At 46.1% G+C, this 21,898-nt stretch overlaps 1 protein-coding gene across 1 annotated transcript in view; it reads left to right on the top strand.

Moving 5' to 3' along the window:
• Positions 1-21,898, top strand: part of pdzd2 (PDZ domain containing 2) — a 183,704-nt gene that overhangs the window by 152,914 nt on the left and 8,892 nt on the right. The window contains exons 16-19 of the mRNA XM_084308088.1: positions 1,788-1,905; positions 2,742-2,843; positions 4,075-4,348; positions 7,088-7,222. Of these exons, the coding sequence (XP_084164214.1) occupies positions 1,788-1,905; positions 2,742-2,843; positions 4,075-4,348; positions 7,088-7,222 (629 nt within the window). The remainder of the gene's footprint in view (positions 1-1,787; positions 1,906-2,741; positions 2,844-4,074; positions 4,349-7,087; positions 7,223-21,898) is intronic.

A 21,898-nucleotide genomic window follows, 5' to 3' on the forward strand; every position in this document is an offset into this window, starting at 1 on the left:
GGAATTTTCCAGAACGTTGATATTTGTCTGCCTATTTATGAATCGTTTTCAAATAAACGCTAGATGATCAATAGTATACGTGCATGCACGCACGTTCGAGGCGCGCGCTGATAATAGCCGTTTTCATTTCCTCATGGATTTTACAGTGAAACCGATAGAGCACATATCATAAAAAATCTTATATCTCCTCGAAAACGAGTCTGATTATCCTAACACTGATAACATAGATTCCTTACCTGACATCAGATGGTATCCAAATGGTATATTCCAATTCCTGATCACCATTCGAAAAAATCGATAAGTGTATAGATCTAACGTGTATACAGTAGAACTCATGATCAGCGGGGCTCAGAGGATCCAGAATGAACTCTGGTAACCCCGGCTGCATCAGTGGACTGGAAAATGTGGACTGGAATATTTTTTTCCCCCATCCATTTTCATTGAGTCCATTCCATTTACCATTTACCATCTGGGAGACGATAGGGGGCGCTTTTTTCACATCTGATCGCCGGCGGCCCTTGGGTAGGCTAGGGTAGGCTCGCGTGATGCAATATGATTTCAGATCGCTAAAAAGAAAAAGAAAAAAAAATCCGAGAATTCTCGTGAGTGGCTTTCAACGTAACTATCGTAAACCCGAGATTAGCCGTGAGTGGCAGTCAAAGTGTTAACACTTTCAATGCCGACGACGAGATAACTCGTTTGTTCATGCCCCCCGTTGAGAGCAGACGACACTAAATGTCGTTTTATTTTTTTATTAGCGATCTGAATTCATATTTCATCAACCGAGCCTCCCGTTAGTACAGCAGCCTCTCTCTGAGCTCCAATGGGAAAATACCGACCCCTATCGTCTATCCCTGTGTAACTGCACCCCATTCGATTACACTGGTGGATGTGTGGGGGGGGGAGCCTCCTCGCTCCACTATGCTGGCGAGGGATCTGATGAACAGGGAAGTGATCGCGAGATGGAAAACAACCTGGAATATATATTTACAGTAGCCAATAATCAATCAATAAACACGATCGATATTTGGATTGGCGATCAGGAATTGGAATAATCTTTTTGGAGAACATCTGATCTAAGGTAAGGAGTCTATGTTTCCAGTTTTAGGATAATCTGAGCTATTTTCACTGAGATAACAGCGTGCCCTGTGTGTGTGTGTGTGTGTGTGTGTGTGTGTGCGCATTGATCAGGAAATGAGAGAATCGATTTCTCAGCTTGCTTCTATAGCGTGCATAAGTACACATATACTATCGATAATCTAGCGTTTATTTGAAAACTATTCATAAATAGGCAGAAAAATTACAACGTTTCTAGTGTATTCGAGAATATTCCAGTAAATGTCGTTTTTTGACTGAATCTTTCTATTTTCCTGAAATGTTCAAGAAAACGAAATGCTATAAAACGGAAATGAACAGATTAAAAAACAATCCGTTTCGACAATGTTGACTGCAAACAAGTCATTGATAAGTGATGGGCAGATTAGACACAGCCATAATTTAAGACATAGATTATACATTTTTAACGCTATCATTGAAGTGGATGCTGGCATCCACCACGTAAAGGACGACACCCCCTGCCGGCTCTGAAAGTGTTAAGCCATGTTAATATTAAAATAGGTATCTGGAAGAGGAAGTGTGTTGATTGGGAGTATGTGTAAGATGTAAATAGAAATAGAAGTAAGTAAGTAAGATGTCAAATTAACAGATATATTTTTCTTTTTATACTTTTATAGAAATCTTTCATTCATTCAAACTAATGTTAAACCGTGATGTGGTTCTGTCTGCAGCTTGAGGGAGCTCAGCAACTCTCCTGTGAGCCAGAGCAAACTGCAAGCTGTGCTGTCCTCTCTGACAGCCAAATCAGATGTCCTGGCCCTGCTCCAAGAGGCTAAGGCCCTCTCAGAGGTAACCCGGCACTGCTTCACATTACATCTCCAGGTGGCCCACTCTAGTGTTTCTTCTTAAAGGAACACGCCAACATTATGGCACATGCGCTCGCCGTCTTCTCCAGAGCCAGATAGATAACCTATTTCCTCTCTGTGTTCATTAGAAAGCTATATAGCTGCAAGCTAGCCTAGTTTAGCACACATGGATTAGATTAGATACAAATTTATTGTCATTATACAGCACACCAGATTGCAAATGTAACAGTAAAGTGTATTGACTATATATATAAATACAATTGAGTACTACTGATTAATAATGCTAATCAGATGTACAGTGGTATATTATTTTTATGTACAGTGATACAGGTATGGTAGTAAGTCATACTGGCCAATGGTATAACTAGTAATGGATATGTAAAGATATAGATATAGAATACACAGGTATGTACAAATTATTATATGCAGGAATATTCAGACAGATGTGGATAAATATATATATATATATATATATATATATATATATATATATATATATATATATATATATATATATATATATATATATATATCTAAAAGAAGAATACCTTCAAAAGAAAGAAGGGACCGCACACTGTCTTTTGAAGGTATTCTTCTTTTAGATTTATATATCTCTCTTGCGCTGACCTGCACCTCCAGTCGGGGTCCAACTAGATGTGCACAAATCTTATTTTATTTAGTTATATATATATATATATATATACAGTATTATTGTATATGGTTATCATACAGAGTGGGTAGACTATAGTTTGAGGTAGGTAGTTATCTACCTTCTGTTCTTGTAAAAACGGATTGAATGAGTGTCTGAAATCTCTGCAGGTCAAAGACGCCACTCATTTCATAGTCCTGATTAAAGAGGAGGGGTCAGGCCTGGGTTTCAGCATCGCTGGGGGAGTGGACCTGGAACAGAAAGCCATAACGGTGAGTACAGAGATCACTGTGTAGACATTTAAAGCTGCCATTGTACCATGTTTGTCTAAGATAATATAGTCCTTTATTGATCCCCTTGGGAGAATCATGGAATGGTAGAGCAGTCGTCTGGTAATCCAGAGGTTCCCGGTTCCTCCCGGGCAGCGTGTCAAACTGTCCTTGAGCAAGACACTTAGACCCTAACTGCTCCCGATGAGCAGGTTGGCACCTTGCATGGGTGCGCCTCCGACGTCAGTGTGTGAGTGAACGGGTGAATGTGAGGAACAAATTGTAAAGCACTTTGGATAAAAGCACTACATAAATGCAATCGAAACAGCTGTCCTGTTGTAATTAGCCTACGTATGGTAAGCTGGTTAGGCCTAACAAAAATAATAGTTGGTTTCAGGTTGGTTGTCAGTTTGGCCATGGGTAGGTAGGGAATTTTTTTTTATTTTTTTTTTATTTTATTCTTTCCCACGGCGACTATGGATAGGGAATTTCTTTATTTAATTAACCCTTTCACTGCCACACGACAGAAGGTTAGCCCTTTACTATCACACAACCGACGGCGATGCTCCATCATTAGCATCATTAGCTCCGCGGATGCGGAGCTAATGATGCTAATGATGGAGCATCGCCGTCGGTTGTGTGATAGTAAAGGGCTAACCTTCTGTATTGTCACAGTGAAAGGGTTAACCGGCTGTCGTGTGGCAGTGAAAGGGTTAAAATGTTCACAACAACATGGATGCATGTACTCTGCCAGCATGTTTAATATCCATAATACTAAATGTTTGACTAAGATTTCTATGAAACTTTATTCTAAAAAAAAAAGATTTTTTTTTTTTTTTTTTTTTTTTTTTTAATATATAATTTTTTTTTTAAACTCATAAAATATATTGGGTCGCACCTAAATCGGCAGGGTCGGTCGGCAACCTGAAACCAACCATTATTTTTGTTAGGCCTTAATGACCGGGGTGAGTTCTGTCCTCGAAACGTGTGCAGTTGAAAAGTCACTACAGTGTGTGTGTGTGTGTGTGTGTGTGTGTGTGTGTGTGTGTGTGTGTGTGTGTGTGTGTGTGTGTGGGTGGGGTGGATGTGAGGCATAAATTCTGAAACGGATAAACGCTCTATATAAATGCAGTCCATTTAACCACATAATACAAACAATGTAAACAATATAATTAACTCTGAATATAAAAATATGATTCAGCATACATTATTTTTTTTAAACATTTTCGCGCAGGTCCATCGAGTGTTCACCAAAGGCGTGTCCGGCCTGGAAGGCACCATCCAGAGGGGGGACAGCGTGTTGTCCATCAACGGCACAAGCCTGGAGGGGACTTCCCACGGCGAGGCTCTGTCCTGTCTCCACCAGGCCAGGCTGTCCACCCAGGCTCTGGTGGTCATCCGCAGAGCCAAGGACGGCGAGCTGAACGGGTCCCCCAGACACGACCTGTCCGGCCGGCCCGGGCGAGCCTCTCCGTCATCCAAGGAGCTCTCTGTGGAGGGAGGCGCAGGTGAGGAGCGCACATACGTTTTTGGAATATGGAGCGACTTGCTGTAGGATAAGAATAATTGACCGTTTCCTCATTTTGAGTCCTAGGTGTGAAGTGTGAAGTTGAATCACCAAAAACAATGGACCTCATGCTCAAATGGACTTTTACCATATTATCAATTCTTACGAACTTCTCAGGCCGATTTTGGCATGATCGAACGGTTTCTTTTCGTAGATTCGTTCGTAGCTACGAACATGATTTATGAACTTGAAAAGGCAGTCGTAAGTCGGACAGACTGGTCTGTGCCCGAGTTTTTAACGGCTTCATTTGGGAGAAATCGTTGGTAATTGTGTTCACTTCGATTCTACAGACACCCTTGGAATTAAATAAATATCATAATAATAAATATGACTATTATTATTATCATTAAAAAGAATAAAAACTTTATATATATATATATATTATTATTTTTTACTAGACTTCATACTAGATACTCTCATTGATACTACCGGTATGTTTGTTTCTGACACAAAGTATGTGTGTGTGAGAGAGAGAGAGGGGGGGGTGAGAGAGATGAGGAAGGGGCAAAAGAGAAAGATCTGGGAGAGTGTGTGTGTGTGTGTGGGGGGGGGGGGGGGGGGGGGGGGGGTGCGAGTCCTCAGCCCTTGTGTGGGTGAATGTAACAAGTTCCTAACTTTTTATTTCCCCTATTATTTCATGCACACTTTATTCATTGTTTTAATTATTATTTTCTTTTAAGTTATTTTGTTTGTTTTGAATTGTATGCAAATTTGCAATGCATGAGGGTCATCCTTTAGTGTTAAATGGCTGCTTAAACAAAAAATGGGGATGAATAGTTCAAGTGTAAAGTTCAACACACTACTGTGTTAGTAATCACGAGTTAACTATGGACAATCATGCGATTAATCAGATTAAATATTTTAATCGATTGACAGCCATAATTTAAATACAAGCGAGTGCTAAAAAATAAGGTAAAACATAATACATAAATATAATATATACAAGGCACAGTGAGTAACATTGCACGTTCCGATTCAGTGTTTACAGTATAAATGGCAGTGACAGTGGGTCACAGTCACACACCCACACACACAATAAACTACCTTTATTATCCTCTTAACTACCTTTATTCTCCTCTTAACTACCCTTATTCTCCTCTTAACTACCCTTATTCTCCTCTTAACTACCCATATTTTCCTCTTAACTACCCTTATTCTCCTCTTAACTACCTTCATTATCCTCTTAACTACCCTTATTAACTACCCTTATTCTCCTCTTAACTACCCTTATTATCCTCTTAACTACCTTTATTATCCTCTTAACTACCTTTATTATCCTCTTAACTAACCTTATCCTCGTAACTACCCTTATTCTGTTGCAAGAATGTCGCAGCTGAGCTATCCAAGCTGAAAGTGTGGTTTAATGCAAATAAATTATCATTAAATATAAAGAAAACCAAATTCATGATATTTGGTAAACGTGATATACAAGAAAACACACCGGTTGAACTAATTATTGATAGTATAAAACTGGAAAGGGTATTTTGAGAATACATTTCTGGGTGTAATAATAGACCACAAACTCAACTGGAAACCTCAAGTCAAATATGTCAGAACAAAATTGGCACGGAGTGTTGGTGTTTTATGTAAGATAAGACACATTCTAAACCAAAAAACACTGTATACACTGTACTGTATGCTCTTCCTTCCATATATGAACTACTTTGCAGAGGTGTGGGGTAATACCTACAAAAGCACTCTACAGCCAATAATTATGCACCATGCAAAAAAAGCAATAAGAATAGTCAACAATGTAGGATATTATGAACACCAATAAATTATTTATAAAGCTACAAACATTGAAATGTATGGACCTAGTTGATTTCAAAACGGCCCTCATTGTATACAAAGCCAGATATAAATGAATCCCAGGCAACATTCAAAGATGGTTCAGAGACAGAGAAGGAGAATATAACTTAAGAGGGAGAGGGAATCTTAAACAACCAATGGTACACACTACGCTGAAAAGCATGTGCATATCTGTTTGTGGAGTGAAGTTGTGGAATATTTTACCTGAATACATCAAACTGAGTAAACATATGGCACAATTTAAAAAGCAGCTTAAAAAATACACATTAGAGAAATACAGAAATGAGTAATGCGGATAAACAAAGTTATGTTATATTGTGTTATGTAGTGTTGTATTGTATTTACTGCTGTCAAGCTAATCAAGTTTTTTCTTTTTGTACTATAAGTAATATTCTATAATGTATTATACTAAATTATGTTATATCAAGTAACATTTATGGAAGAATAAATGTAAGGGGGTAGGGATCAATAAGCTTAGCTTCCCTCTACTCCTTTTTTGGACATGTCAACTAACTAACTACATTGCTCTTGACTTTTTGTTTACAGTATCATGATTGTTATGTTTGATGGAGCTTGATACTGTGAGGAATGTTTGGAGGAATGTGGAGAATACATGTTCAAAAATAAACTTTTTCATTCATTCATTCATTCTCCTCTTAACTACCCTTATCCTCCTTAACTACCCTTATTCGCCTCTTAACTACCCTTATTCTCTCATCATAACTATTCCTCTTAACTACCATTATTCTCCTCTTAACTACCCTTATTCTCTCATCATAACTATTCCTCTTAACTACCACTATTCTCCTCTTAACTACCCTTATTCTCTCATTGTAACTATTCGGGGTATGTTTGATGTGTTGCCTCTCAGTGGTGGAGGTGGGACCTGACGGAGCTTTGAAGGTGGAGCTTCTGAAGACGTCAGCCGGCCTGGGCTTCAGTCTGGAGGGGGGCAAGGCCTCTGCCCAGGGAGACAGACCTCTCAACGTCAAGCGCATCTTTAAAGGTGACCTCACCTCACCCCCCCCAAGACTATGTCTCATTCTCATTGTCGAGGTGTTAAAGGTTACTGATGAGGAATCATTTGACCAGATTATTCACGAGGGCGGATTCATCACAGAGTGATTAATGTTTACTGACAGAATGACATGTTATTGTTGCAACATGGTGAGACCTATAGGTTACAGCAATGGCTCCTATAGTCTAGATCAGTTTCAGTTTCAGTTTCTTTAATAGTTGTCATACAGAAGTACAGAATACTTTTATACAAAGTGCTTCTTACTGTTACTAGGGCTGTCCCCGACTAAGGATTTGGATGGTCGACTAGGATTGGCCAAAATTTGCTGTTAGTCGACTATTGGTCGACTTAAAAAAAAAAAAAAAAAAAAAAAAAAAAGTATAATATTTTTTAATTCATTTTTTTTATTTTTTTTTGTTGTTCCATTTGGGCTGTGGGGGTGCTTAATGTCTGAAGGAGTCGACTGAAGGCTTCTTGTCCTCTGCAAAAGCATGCAATTGGTCCACTGATGGATACATCTTGATATTTGTCTAGTATAGTGTGTTCATTAAATGGGTGAAATCCTCTTTCAGTGCCTCTGTGCCTGTTTTCGTAGGCAGTTAGCCTCTGGTATGCGTGCCATTAGCATTAGCCACGCTTCTATGCCTCTTTTCTTTTGAAAAAAATGTATTTTTTTTTTTTAAATAAAAAAATAAATTAATATTTTTTATTATTTTTTATTATTATATTCGACTAAGAGGTTGGCCAGTCGACTACGGCCCCTTTCGACCGATTAGTCGACTAATCGATTAATAGGGGTCAACCCTAACTGTTACGCTCCAGAGACTGTGCTAGACAAGATAAGTATGGAATAAAATAGTATAGCATGTAAAATAGAAGTAAAACTAGAAGTCACAGTGTTCAGTATATACAATGTACAATGTTCGATGCAGAATAGAAGTAACTGAGTTACCATACAATATACTATGCAATGTACTAATATACAATACTATATAGTGCAAAGCAGAAATGGGATGAGGTACAATTTAGGTACAATTTACATGGGTTGTAGTGCAAACCCTTTACCAATAAATATAAAGTGTGGAGAGTGGGTGCTGCAGTGTGTTGTTTGTTTAAAGTGAGTGTGTGCGTGTGGATGTGTGTGCTGTGTGCATTTGATGGTTGTTGCATAGTGTTATTGTTCGTTGAGCAGCCTGATGGCCTGGGGATAGAAGCTTCTTCTGAGTCTTTCTGTGCTTGCCTTGAGACTCCGGTATCGCTTGCCTGACCGCAGCAGTTCAAAGAGGCAGTTGTTTGGGTGGCTGGAGTCCTTGATGATTCTCTTAGCCTTACCCCTGCACCGCTTGTTGTAAATGTTCTGGAGGGTGGGAAGCCCCCCTCCAATTGTGCGTTCGGCTGAACGTGTCACTCTCTGTAGTCTGCTTCGGTCTTGTGCGGTGCTATTCCCAAACCAGGAGGTGATATTGCCAGTCAGGATGCTCTCTATTGTACATGAGTAGAAGTTCTTAAGGATCTTCTGACTGACTTGGAACTTCCTTAGGCGCCTGAGGAAGTAGAGGCGTTGTCGTGCCTTCTTCACAACACTGTCAATGTGTGTGGTCCATGTCAAGTCCTCGGATATGTGGGCTCCGAGGTACTTAAAACTGTTCACTCTCTCAACCGGTGCCCCGTCGATGCTGAGGGGGCTGTAGTCCCTGACCCCCGACCTCCTAAAGTCCACAATCATCTCCTTTGTTTTGCTGACGTTCAGTGAGAGGCTGTTCTCCTGGCACCATCCCGCCAGGACCTTGACCTCTTCCAGGTAGGCCCTCTCATCGTTTGCAGAGATCAGGCCCACCACTACTGTGTCGTCAGCAAATTTGATGATTGTGTTGTTGTTCCGCTGAGCCACACAGTCATGTGTGTACAGGGAGTAGAGGAGGGGACTCAGAACACAGCCCTGGGGGGCCCCTATGTTGAGGGTGATGGATGAGGAGGTGCAGTTGCCTGCTCTCACCACCTGGGGTCTGCCCGTCAGGAAGTCCAAGACCCACTGGCAGAGGTCATAGTTCAAGCCCAGGTCCCTGAGCTTGGCTATGAGTTTGGAGGGGACTATGGTATTGAATGCTGAGCTGTAGTCGATGAATAGCATTCTCACATAGTTCCCCTGCCTCTTGTCCAGGTGTGATGCTGTTGTGTGCAGCACATGGGCTATGGCGTCCTCCGTGGACCTGTTGGGGCGGTATGCAAATTGCAGGGGGTCCATGTTGATGGGGAGGGAGGAGCAGATGTAGCCCTTTACTAGCTTCTCAAAGCACTTCATGGCTATTGAGGTGAGAGCTACAGGGCGGTAGTCGTTGAGGCAAGCAGGCTTGGATTTTTTAGGTACAGGTCGGCACAGACTTTTAGGATGCGGCCGGGGATGCCGTACGGTCCTGCTGCCTTCCTGATATTCACTTTTTTAAAGGTCCACCTCACCTCATGCTCTGTTACCCTGAACACTGAGTCTCCATCAGCAGACCCCCCCCCCCATTGCCGTGGCTTGTAGGCTGGTGTTGTTATTCCCAGCCTCAAACCTCTCATAGAAGGTATTGAGATCATTTGCTAAGGAGATGTCACTGTTCAGTTTGAGGGAGGTGCCTTTGTAGTCTGTCATCGTTTTGAGGCCCTGCCACATAGCTCTGGAGTCAGCCTGTTCAAACTGAAGTTCAATTTTATTCCTGTAGCACCGTTTTGCCTCTATTACTGTCCTCCTTACGTTGTATCTCGCCACCTTGTGGTCATTCATGTTGCCTGCCACCAGCCCGGCGTTGTATGCTGTGGTGCGCGCTTTCAGAGCCTCACGGACGGATTTGTCTACCCAGGGCTTTTGATTTGGGTAAACTCTAATTATGGTAGTGGGGATTGTTTCTTCCACCAAAGTACGAACAAAGTCCACCACTGTCTCCGTGTAGTCATTAATGTTATCTGTGTTGTCACTGTAGAATGACATGTTGCAACATAGAGAGACCTTGTTACACAGTGGCGGCTGCTGACCAAATTATTTGGTGAAGCACAAATTATTATATTATATTATATGTTAAATTATATTTTTAAATATAAAAAAAGTCAGTGGTGGCTGTGAGTTAAAAATATTGGGGAAGACGGGAGAGATAAAAAATAAAAAATTAATAAAGAAGTACAGACACACAGTGTGGTTATGAAGACAGCAGACAGACACTACAGTTAAAGACAACAGGCACTAGTAATACATACCTTGGAGTAACTCTTGACACACACGCCTCACTTACAAACATCACATCAATAGCTTAGTCAAGAAGGCAAATCAAAAACTATTTGTTTACAGCCAGATCAGACCATTTCTCACCCTCACTGTTTCAAACACATATCTACATGCAATTTTTCTTTCACCAATATCTTACTGTCTCCCAATCTGGTCCCTCACAACAAAGGAAATTATATTGGTAGGCGGGGTGGGGGAAACTGTACAACTGTACAAGCAAAACTGTACATTGGAGTATCGACGAAACCATACTTGGTAGAAGAGGGTCTTGTGTATTCTTGGGTTAGGTCATTGGAGGGGGTTGGGTTAGGACATTCACATGCACATCACTCAGTCAGCACTATAGGAAATGAACAACACACACACGCGCGTGCACACACAAACACACACACACGCACACACAGACACACACACACACGCACACACAGAGGCCAGGCCATAGCGGACCCACAGCCAATTAATTCATAATCAACACAGGCTCCAACTCAATATCAATAACCACGGCGCGCGTCCCCAACACACACTCACGTGCGCCGCACGTCGCCAACACACACACACGCCGCACGTCAAACCGCAACAAACAGCAGTCTTTTGTGATCGAATCGATCCTTCATTTGCGTGAGGATGCTGTCGAAATCCACTAAACATTGTTCTGTTGATGCGGGACACACGTTCCATTTTCGGGACTGTCCGAGTCCGACAGGTGGTCACTCAGACAGTCACCCAACGTCTTCGGCAGGTAACAAAACACTCCACTGGTAGCTGCGGTGGTAGCACTCCGGTAAGCCCTCTTGGGCAGGTAACAAAACACTCCACTGGTAGCTGCAGTGGTAGCACTCCGGTAAGCCGTCTTGGGCAGGTAACAAAACACTCCACTGGTAGCTGCGGTGGTAGCACTCCGGTAAGCCCTCTTGGGCAGGTAACAAAACACTCCACTGGTAGCTGCAGTGGTAGCACTCCGGTAAGCCCTCTTGGGCAGGTAACAAAACACTCCACTGGTAGCTGCGGTGGTAGCACTCCGGTAAGCCGTCTTGGGCAGGTAACAAAACACTCCACTGGTAGCTGCGGTGGTAGCACTCCGGTAAACCCTCTTGGGCAGGTAACAAAACACTCCACTGGTAGCTGCAGTGGTAGCACTCCGGTAAACCCTCTTGGGCAGGTAACAAAACACTCCACTGGTAGCTGCAGTGGTAGCACTCCGGTAAGCCCTCTTGGGCAGGTAACAAAACACTCCACTGGTAGCTGCGGTGGTAGCACTTTAGCTACGTTAGCTACAACAAGTTAGCTTACAGACAGTCCAAGACGGCACGTTCACGTCAACTACACTACTTCAACTGAGATAAAAAAATATATATATATCATCAAACGATGCAGTGCACAATAAGTTGATGAAGTTCAACAATTGAATAAAGATCTTAAAATATGAATTATTATATTAGGCAAATTAATCTCTTCTTTTCTATGTCAGTCTCTTTCAAGGCAAATTGCACACGTGAGATGATGACAGAAAAATCTAGAATATATTGACGCCACAGTCCAGCTGTAGTTCCGTAGCATTAGCTGGCACCATTCTCTGATTGGATCTTAAGTTTGTCAACACAATGTGGCACGGCGTGAACGCCAATCAATCAAGTGCGCATGGCCTCACTACCTGGCTTTTTTAAACTCAAATACCCTATTTTGATTGGATAATTATATTCTTAAGTGGGGGCGGCTACGTGGCGTAGTGGGCAAGGCACTCGCCACGAATGCAGAGACGCTGGGCTCGCCTGTTCGAGCCCAGCGCTCCACATTGCTTTCAGTTTAGCTGGTCGTTCATACTAATACACATTGGCCGTATTAGGGGGTGGGAAACTGATGGGTGGGGATCGGGCGTTGTGGACAGCGACTCCTACAGGTCGGTTGGTGCGCCTGCGCAGTAGAATCAGGAAGTGTCAGGGGCAGCGTGAGCCTCCCACGCGTTACTCTTCGCCACTGAGAGATCGAGCTGCGCAGGTGAAAAGATGCGACTGCTGTTACCTCAAGTACCGGAGGGGACTTGTGCTATGTATGACTTAGTCCACATTGCAGCCGGCTTGTGGGAGGCATGAAACAGCGTTCGTGACAGGGGAGGGTTGAATTGTATGATACGAAATTGGGATGGGAGAAAATATAGAAAATGGGAGAAAAAGTGGATAAAAAAATATATATATATATTCTTAAGCCAGTGAGTGATTGACAGCTGGCCATCAAATGTGTTATGGGATCAGGCCAGGTCAGAGAGCTCAGAGCTGTCACTTGGAAATTTTTGAAGAGAAAAAAAATTCACTGGCATTGTTTTTTTTCACAGTGGAAAACATTTCTAATAAAAGAAAAGCTAGACCAAAGCAGTGGATCACCGTCAAGGATAAAAGGAGAAAAAAACGAACCAGGACCTCACCCCCGGTACCGCCAGGAAATAGTTTCAACCTACTCTCAGAAACATGCATATCAACACCCAAAGCAAAGAGACATAGAAGCGTGGCTAACAACGCTAACGAAGCAAACAGCGAGCGAAACGGAGCTCACGCTAACGACGCTAATAGCAAGAATACCGGAGCTCACGCTAACACTAGCGAAGCAAACAGCTGGCATGCCGGAGCTCACGCTAATGCAAGCGAAGCTAACAGCCGGCACATCGGAGCACACGCTAACGACGAGACGACGAGGAAAACAGAGCCACTAGCGACACGGCTAGCAAACACGACCCAGACCGAGCGAACGGCTAACAGCGAAGAGACTATCATGCGCCGAGAACGTCGCGGTAGCCAACGCCGAAGGTACGGGACCAGCGTTAACATGCCGGCTATTGAGAAGGCTAACAAGGCTTCACGGCACGGTGGTTGTAACTGAGGGGTACAATTCCCTGACTGTATTACTAGATATGATACTTACTACCACTACCTTTGTACTTAATATTCGGCCACCCAGTACTCGGCATAAATATATTATGATAAACACTCTCACGTAGATGAAACGGATCCAACACAAATGTACGAATTAGAAATAGGTCTTTATTTCTACACAGCGATGGTGTGTAGAGCAAGCACTTAATCAAATCAATCACATTTATGAATGGGAATTAGTATGCACTTTTATGGCAAGAGTATTCGTCGGTATATCAATAGAGAATGTCCAATCTCTGAAGGCGCAGGTGGTACATATACGACCTGGAATAGTTAAGGAATAATAGCAATGATACTTTAATGATTATAGAACTGGATACACTAGGGGGGAATTCCGGTCGCTTGTAAGACAACTGGAGAAGGGGGGGGGGGGGTAGAGTCTGGCTGTATCCGTCTGGCCGAGGGTATCCTGGGAGAACCCACGGTTGTGCGGCTCGGTGCCTCAGCGATCCTCGATCCACAGATGAAAGCAGTTGGACTCTCTGTGGGCCGGCTTCCTTCGGTCCACGATGGAGAGACGTGAAGCGACCTCGTCGTGTAGAGCGTCTCCTCACCTGTCGTCCTCTCCGGGGGGGGGTTTCCAACACACGGCAGTGTTGGTCTTTATCCATAGAATAATCACTGTATACAAAGCATAATCCGTGCCTGGGAAGGCGGGCTGTCGTCGGTAGAATAATCCGGTATGCAGGTCCACTCGCTCGTCGGCTCTGGGGCTCCTCGGGTGCAGCCTCACATGGGGTCGGCCACCCTGGATAAGCAGCCAGTTTTCTGCCCGAAACGATGGGGTACTGACTACGATAGTATTCTCACCGCACGAAGCACTACATATGAATAGACTATTATTAGCTTAATAGACTACGTCCAACTCGACGATATAGTGCCAAATATGACTATTCAAATATTAATATACACGATGTCTCAATACCGATGGTAGGCCGAACTTGGCCTTACTCCCACACGTGGCGTCGCGGGGAGGCTTTACGTCTGTCACTCTATTGGAGGGTAAGAAACTGGACTAAAAAGGAAGTCCTACTTTAGTAGCGCAGTATATATACGCACTATGAACAAATAGTACCGTTAGTGGTGCGGTAGCCAGATTCCTACGCGGAACTAGGACTTGTTCGTACATGTTGAGCGGTACGTTTGAACTGGGTCTGGGGGGTATGGCAGCCTGGCACCAAGGTCTCGACCAATAGTCGAATGGAGACTATTATGGGATGTTCAGTAGGCTAGAATGGATATTCAATGCATATTGTACAAGGAATATACAAGGGATATCAGGGAATATTAGAGAATATACAAATACAATTAAATATATATAAATAAATATATATATTCGGTTTAATCTGGCCCTTCACAACAGCCACCCCCTGATTGGTCCCAGACCTAATCAGTTAAGCAGAGACAGATTAATCGCGTTGTCTATTTACACATAAGGGTTTGCTGTAGGGGTCAGTCAACTTCACAAAGTCATAGGGTTATAGGGTCATGGTCATCATCGATTGTGTCTGGGAGTCGGGGCAGTTCTATGAGCCTCGCCACGGGACGGGTGTAAGTGCGACCCTGGACAAGCACTTCAGCTGCTCGGACCTTGCCGTCGGCACCGGTGATCACTTTGCTTACGCGGCCGGCCGGCCACATAGCTCTGGGCAGTGATTGATCAATAATCATGACGACCGTTCCTTCTGTCAAATTGTCTCTCTCCTTTACCCACTTCTGGCGGGTCTGTAGAGACGGTAGGTAGTGCAGTAGGAATGTCCTTTGTTGTGCACTCTCTATGGTAGTGCAATCATCTATGTTGGGGTCTGCGGAGATAACAGTGCTCAATCCACAGAACACAGGCTTCTTATTCTCAGCCTCCTCCTGACTGGCTTCCCTCGGGATAGGCGTGGGCCACTCTCCTTCCGGGAGCTTTAGGAATGCTGGGCCGTCACTGTAGACATTGCGACGGGTGAGGTCATCTAGGGGCATTCCCCGGGTGATGACGTCAGCTGGGTTCTGTTTTGTATCAACGTAGCGCCACTCTGTTTCTCCGGTTAACTCTTCGGTTAAGTCTTGAATCTCGGTGACTCTGACTCCCACGAAGACTTTGTACTTGCATGAGTCCGATTTGATCCAGGCGAGTACTGTCGTGGAATCTGACCACAGGATTGTTCTAGACACCGGTATGGTGAGCTCACGTTGGATGAGCGTGGCTAGGTGCGCTCCGGCTAGGGCTGCGCAGAGCTCTAGGCGTGGGATAGATTGTTGCTTGCGTGGGGCTATTCTCGAGCGGGCGAGGACAAATGCTGTGTAGATCTCTCCCCCCTCTTCTTGGGCCCGCAAGTAGGCTACTGATCCGTATGCGACCTCTGAGGCGTCACTGAAGACGTGTAAGTCCATTTTACATGTCTCTGGCCTCACCGTGGGTGGGAAGTAGCTTCGGCGCATATTAACGCCTGGGAGTGAGTGGAGCTCCATCTCCCACTCTCTCCAGGTGGATGCAAGGTGTGCGGGAATGGGGTCGTCCCAGCCCTGGTCCTTGTCCCACAATGCTCGTACAATCATTTTTGCCCTGGTGGTGTACGGTAGAATACATCCTAGCGGGTCATATTGTCGGGCGAGTGTTGTGTACACACTCCGTCTGGTGGTCGGCGCCGCCGCCGGCCTTCCCTGCTCCGTAGTCAGGGGCTTGTGTCTGTAGTGAAGCGAATCTGTTTTGAATCGCCACACCAATCCCAGGGTCATCTCCTGGGCTTCTCCCGGGATTGTAGCCATCCAGGTCTCGCTGCTGGCTGCCTTGTCCTCGGAGGAGAGGCTGCGCAGTACTTGCGGATCGCTGCTGGCCCACTGCCTGAGATCAAAGCCGCCTTTGATCAATGAGGCGCGGAGTTTAATCAGGAGAGCCTCGGCTTCTTCCTGGGTTGAAAGGCTTTGTAGACAGTTGTCTACGTAGAAGCTGTTCTTTACGCTGTGTCGGACCTCTTCGTCCGCTGCTGGGTCCTCTGCTACATGTTTCTGTAGTGCAAATGTAGCACAGCAGGGGCTGCACGTCGTTCCGAAGGGGAGGACTTCCCATTGGTAGATGGCTGGGTGCTCATCTCCTGGCTTCTCTCTCCATAGGAACCGTAACAGGGGCTTGTCCGCCTCTACTAATCTCACCTGCAGGAACATTCCTTTAATGTCCCCGCTGATGGCCACCTTTTCCTGGCGGAAGCGGAGTAGAACGCCGAGTAGGGAGGGGCCGAGTGTGGGACCGGGCAGTAACTCTTTATTCAGATTTTGGGATCCGATCTGGTAGCTGCAGTTAAATACTATGCGGTCTTTACCGTTGTGATGGACCTTGTGGTGAGGCACGTACCACGATTCAGTGGTCTGGTCAGCCTCTTTAATGTCCATCTTTGTGACGTGTCCCGCTGTGATGAGCTTCTCAATCTCGGCGCGGTATACACTCTCTTGGGCGGGGTTCTTGGCTAAGCGCCGCTCCGTGTTCAGCAGGTACCGTTCTGTGGCGTCTGTCTTGGCGTGGAAAGTAGGCATTCCTTCTCGCCGCAGGAGTGGCGTGGCGTATCTCAACACGCCATTGACCGGGACTCTCTTGGTCCCTGTCTCGAGGAGGTGAATGGCGTAAATGTCATCTTTAGAGCGAATGTCTTTCTTTCCGTTCTTAAAGGGCATTTGTTCCAAGGTCCATAACCGCTCTACGTGTTGCAGGAGTGCGGTTTCTCCCTCTGTGACTCGGGAGTGGAGACATCTAGTGGCTGTACTTCGGTTGAGAGATTTGGCGAGCGGGCCTTGGAGAGTCCATCACAAACGGGTCTCGACTGCTGCAGGGCAGCCTCGGGGTCCGGTATGAACCCGGTCTATCGGGACAATGAGGTCTGCATGGTCGGAGCCTATCAACAGGGTCGGCATAGCATTGTCTATGAGCGGGATCGGTAACTTGCGCAGATGTGCATATTTCTCCATCAGCTTGGCGACGGGGTATGTGTACCGCGACAGTCCTATTTCTTGGCTGGTGAAAGCGTCTGTAATCTGGTACCGTCGCTCAGGCTGGCCGCTTGCTGCGATAGAGAATGAGACATTCTCGCCCTTTATCGTCTTCAAATCTCGTCTTATTGTCCGAATTGTCATTTGGGTTTCGCTTCCCCGCAGCCCTAGCTGGGCCGCAGCGGAGGCGAGCAGAAGGGTCTTCTCTGACCCGTCATCGAGGACGGCGTAAGTGTCCAGGACTTTATTCTGGTAGCTTAGTGTCACACACACTACTTTTAGGAGTACTCGGGCTCCACTGCTGCTGGCGGGATCGATGTACATGACGCTCGCTTTGCTGCTGGATGGTGCGGGTGAAGGGCGCCGTCTGTTACTGTCGTGAAGTATGTCCAGATGGGCTCCATCGCACTTGGTGCACCTTTTCTTTAAGCGGCATTCGGCTGCCATGTGTGAGCGCGCACAGCGAAAACAGCGCTTGTTGGACTTTATCCATTGACTTGCTTCCTCTGCGTTCAGCTTGGGGAAGGAGTCACATTGCGCTAGCCAGTGTTCTTTCTCACAGTAGGGGCACACTATCTTCCACTTCTCCTTTCTGGAGGGGGTACTGTGGCTCCTGCTGCTCGGTACTGACTCCGATTGGTGCATCACAGTCACCGATCTTCTTCCATCATTTAGTCGTCTGGTTCCTTCTCTGGAGCCAGGGGTGCTCCGTCCGAATGTATCTAGCCGTAGGCTGCTGACTTCTCTCGCCAGGAAGTCTGCTAGATCGAGGAGGTTCGGTTCGGGGCCATTCGGGTCTCGGTGGTCTCTGCCGCCTAAAACGCTCCTGTCGAGCGGGCGGCAGCTTCTCCAAGATCCTTTCCACATTGGAGTTGGCGTAAAGTTCATGCCTCCCCTTCTCTCTCTGCGCTCCCAACATCCCTACCAGGGACTGCACTCTGATGGACAGGTCGTCCAGTGCTCGATTGTCTATTGCTGGGGGTAAGCGGTCGATGTGTCGGATCTCCTGGATCACGTAATCCCATATGCGCCCATACCTCTGGTCCAATGCTACCAGCGCTGCTGTGTATGGGGTGGTGGAAGTCGCGTAGGCGAGCGCTATATTATGTGCGCGGGGTACCTTTAAGTGCTTCAGTAGGATGGCGTATTTATGGCGTTCATCCAATACATCCACCAACATGGTCTCCAGACACATGCGGAGTTCTGTATACTGGGCCCGGTTCTCTTGGGTGAAGTCGGGTACCATAGGCGGGCCAATGTATGACGCTGACTGTGGATACATCGGCGAGCGTTGGGGGAGAGGCCTCCTAGGCGAGTCTCCTCCCGCTCCTTGGTATGGGCTGGTACCGGCAGTGTACCATGGCCCGCTTGTCCAGGTGCTGTTCCTCGGTGCGGGTCGTGCGTCGTGCTCACCCGGGTATAGAGTCGGGGGTCTGTAGCGCAGCTCCGCGGGAGTATAGCCTGGGCTGTACCGGACCTCCTGGTCCGGTAGAGTACTGTGCTGTCGTCGGGCGTGGTTCTCCTCCTCTTCCTCTTCGTCTTCAGTTAGGTCATCCAGTGCTTGTAGTCTCTGGTTTAGCCTCTCCACAGGATATGCTGCTCCTTCCCGGTTGCTAGGTCTCGCTTGGACCGGTGGGGGGAGGTGGTCTGTGGGGGGTATAGACCTCGTCTGTTGGTCAAGTTCAGGGTTGTTTACTCGGCTAGGGGATGCCGCCCTGGAGGTGTGTCTAGACGAGTTCCTGGAGCCTCTGGCGGAGGGAGAGGGTGTTGTCCGTCTGATCAGCTGTTCTATTAGTTGCGCTTGCTGTCTGTCGCGCTCTGCGTCCCGTAGAGCACCAGCAGCTGCTCGCTGGCTGTCTGCTCGGTCTCGGGCCACATTCTCTTCTCTCTGAATGCGTCTTATTTCTAGACGTATATGCTCTTCTTCGCTCCGCTGCTGGATCTGCAGTCGGTCGCGTTCAGCAGCGGCGTTCAGGCTGATGAGGAAGGCCTGCTGTAGGGTCCTCTCTGCCTCGCTGGGAGAAGGCGGTTGTATAGGGGAGCCTTCCCTCGGGGTACTCCTTGCGGAGCCTTGGAGCTCTATCTCCACGGTGCTCTCCCCGTCTTCTTCCGTGCCGAGTTCTCTCTCGGTAGCGTTGTATTCCTCCCGGGACTCATCGGGGACTACTTCTTCAGTACTGGCGGGGTGTGAAGTCATGTCTGGTTCCCACTGGTCCCCACCGTGAACTTGGTCAGTTACATTAGAACCCGTAGGGGCCTCTATGGTCGGGGTAGTCTGGGCTTTCGGGTTAGACATACTTTTACTTTCTAGTTTTACCGCGTTTACTGTTAGTAGAAGACTAGGTTGTTGACTGACAGCGTAAGCCTCTAAGTACTGAGGGAGCCGTCGTTCGCGCTGCGGGCGTTGGTTAGGAGGATCGTTTCGTGGAGTGTTCATCATAGGCCATTTCAATATTAATAACACTATATTAATATTACACTAATTACCATCCGGCTCGAAGGACCAATTGTAACTGAGGGGTACAATTCCCTGACTGTATTACTAGATATGATACTTACTACCACTACCTTTGTACTTAATATTCGGCCACCCAGTACTCGGCATAAATATATTATGATAAACACTCTCACGTAGATGAAACGGATCCAACACAAATGTACGAATTAGAAATAGGTCTTTATTTCTACACAGCGATGGTGTGTAGAGCAAGCACTTAATCAAATCAATCACATTTATGAATGGGAATTAGTATGCACTTTTATGGCAAGAGTATTCGTCGGTATATCAATAGAGAATGTCCAATCTCTGAAGGCGCAGGTGGTACATATACAACCTGGAATAGTTAAGGAATAATAGCAATGATACTTTAATGATTATAGAACTGGATACACTAGGGGGGAATTCCGGTCGCTTGTAAGACAACTGGAGAAGGGGGGGGGGGGTAGAGTCTGGCTGTATCCGTCTGGCCGAGGGTATCCTGGGAGAACCCACGGTTGTGCGGCTCGGTGCCTCAGCGATCCTCGATCCACAGATGAAAGCAGTTGGACTCTCTGTGGGCCGGCTTCCTTCGGTCCACGATGGAGAGACGTGAAGCGACCTCGTCGTGTAGAGCGTCTCCTCACCTGTCGTCCTCTCCGGGGGGGGGTTTCCAACACACGGCAGTGTTGGTCTTTATCCATAGAATAATCACTGTATACAAAGCATAATCCGTGCCTGGGAAGGCGGGCTGTCGTCGGTAGAATAATCCGGTATGCAGGTCCACTCGCTCGTCGGCTCTGGGGCTCCTCGGGTGCAGCCTCACATGGGGTCGGCCACCCTGGATAAGCAGCCAGTTTTCTGCCCGAAACGATGGGGTACTGACTACGATAGTATTCTCACCGCACGAAGCACTACATATGAATAGACTATTATTAGCTTAATAGACTACGTCCAACTCGACGATATAGTGCCAAATATGACTATTCAAATATTAATATACACGATGTCTCAATACCGATGGTAGGCCGAACTTGGCCTTACTCCCACACGTGGCGTCGCGGGGAGGCTTTACGTCTGTCACTCTATTGGAGGGTAAGAAACTGGACTAAAAAGGAAGTCCTACTTTAGTAGCGCAGTATATATACGCACTATGAACAAATAGTACCGTTAGTGGTGCGGTAGCCAGATTCCTACGCGGAACTAGGACTTGTTCGTACATGTTGAGCGGTACGTTTGAACTGGGTCTGGGGGGTATGGCAGCCTGGCACCAAGGTCTCGACCAATAGTCGAATGGAGACTATTATGGGATGTTCAGTAGGCTAGAATGGATATTCAATGCATATTGTACAAGGAATATACAAGGGATATCAGGGAATATTAGAGAATATACAAATACAATTAAATATATATATATAAATAAATATATATATTCGGTTTAATCTGGCCCTTCACAACAGTGGTGTAGTGGTTAACACTGTCGCCTCACAGCAAGAAGGTCCAGGGTTCGATTCCCGCTTGGGGACCAGGTTTCCATGATGCCAGGTACCCAGGTGGGGTATCTCCCAGGCCTTTCTGTGTGGAGTTTGCATGTTCTCCCCGTGCTCGCAAGGGTTTCCCCCCCGATAAGATAAACCCAATGGAAAAACATGCACAACAACAGATCGCTAACGCTGTGGCGTCCTTGACGAAGACGGACAGGAGCACTTGGATTGGTCCCCTGGCGCGGCTCACGTTGACGCCTGTCTGCTCCCGGCTGCCCTTGGGGGGGAAGGACGACGGGATGGGTTAATCGCAGAGACGAATCGCATCAGCGATCCTACAGACAATGCATGCGTGTGTGTTCCGGTGTGTGTGTGTGTGTTGAGGATAATTGCCAATGCCAATTAAAGACCTCTGAGCAGGTCCTGCATTATATTATATTATAAGGCTTCACCAAGGCCACAGGACTGTGGAAAGAACCGGCAGACTAGGCCTAGCCCAAAAACAAACGGCCCCAAAACTGTTGGAAAGAAAAATGCTAACCTCACACA

The sequence above is a fragment of the Notolepis coatsorum genome (genome assembly GCF_963971535.1).
Source record: "Notolepis coatsorum genome assembly, chromosome: 2".
Classification (NCBI taxonomy): domain Eukaryota; kingdom Metazoa; phylum Chordata; class Actinopteri; order Aulopiformes; family Paralepididae; genus Notolepis; species Notolepis coatsorum.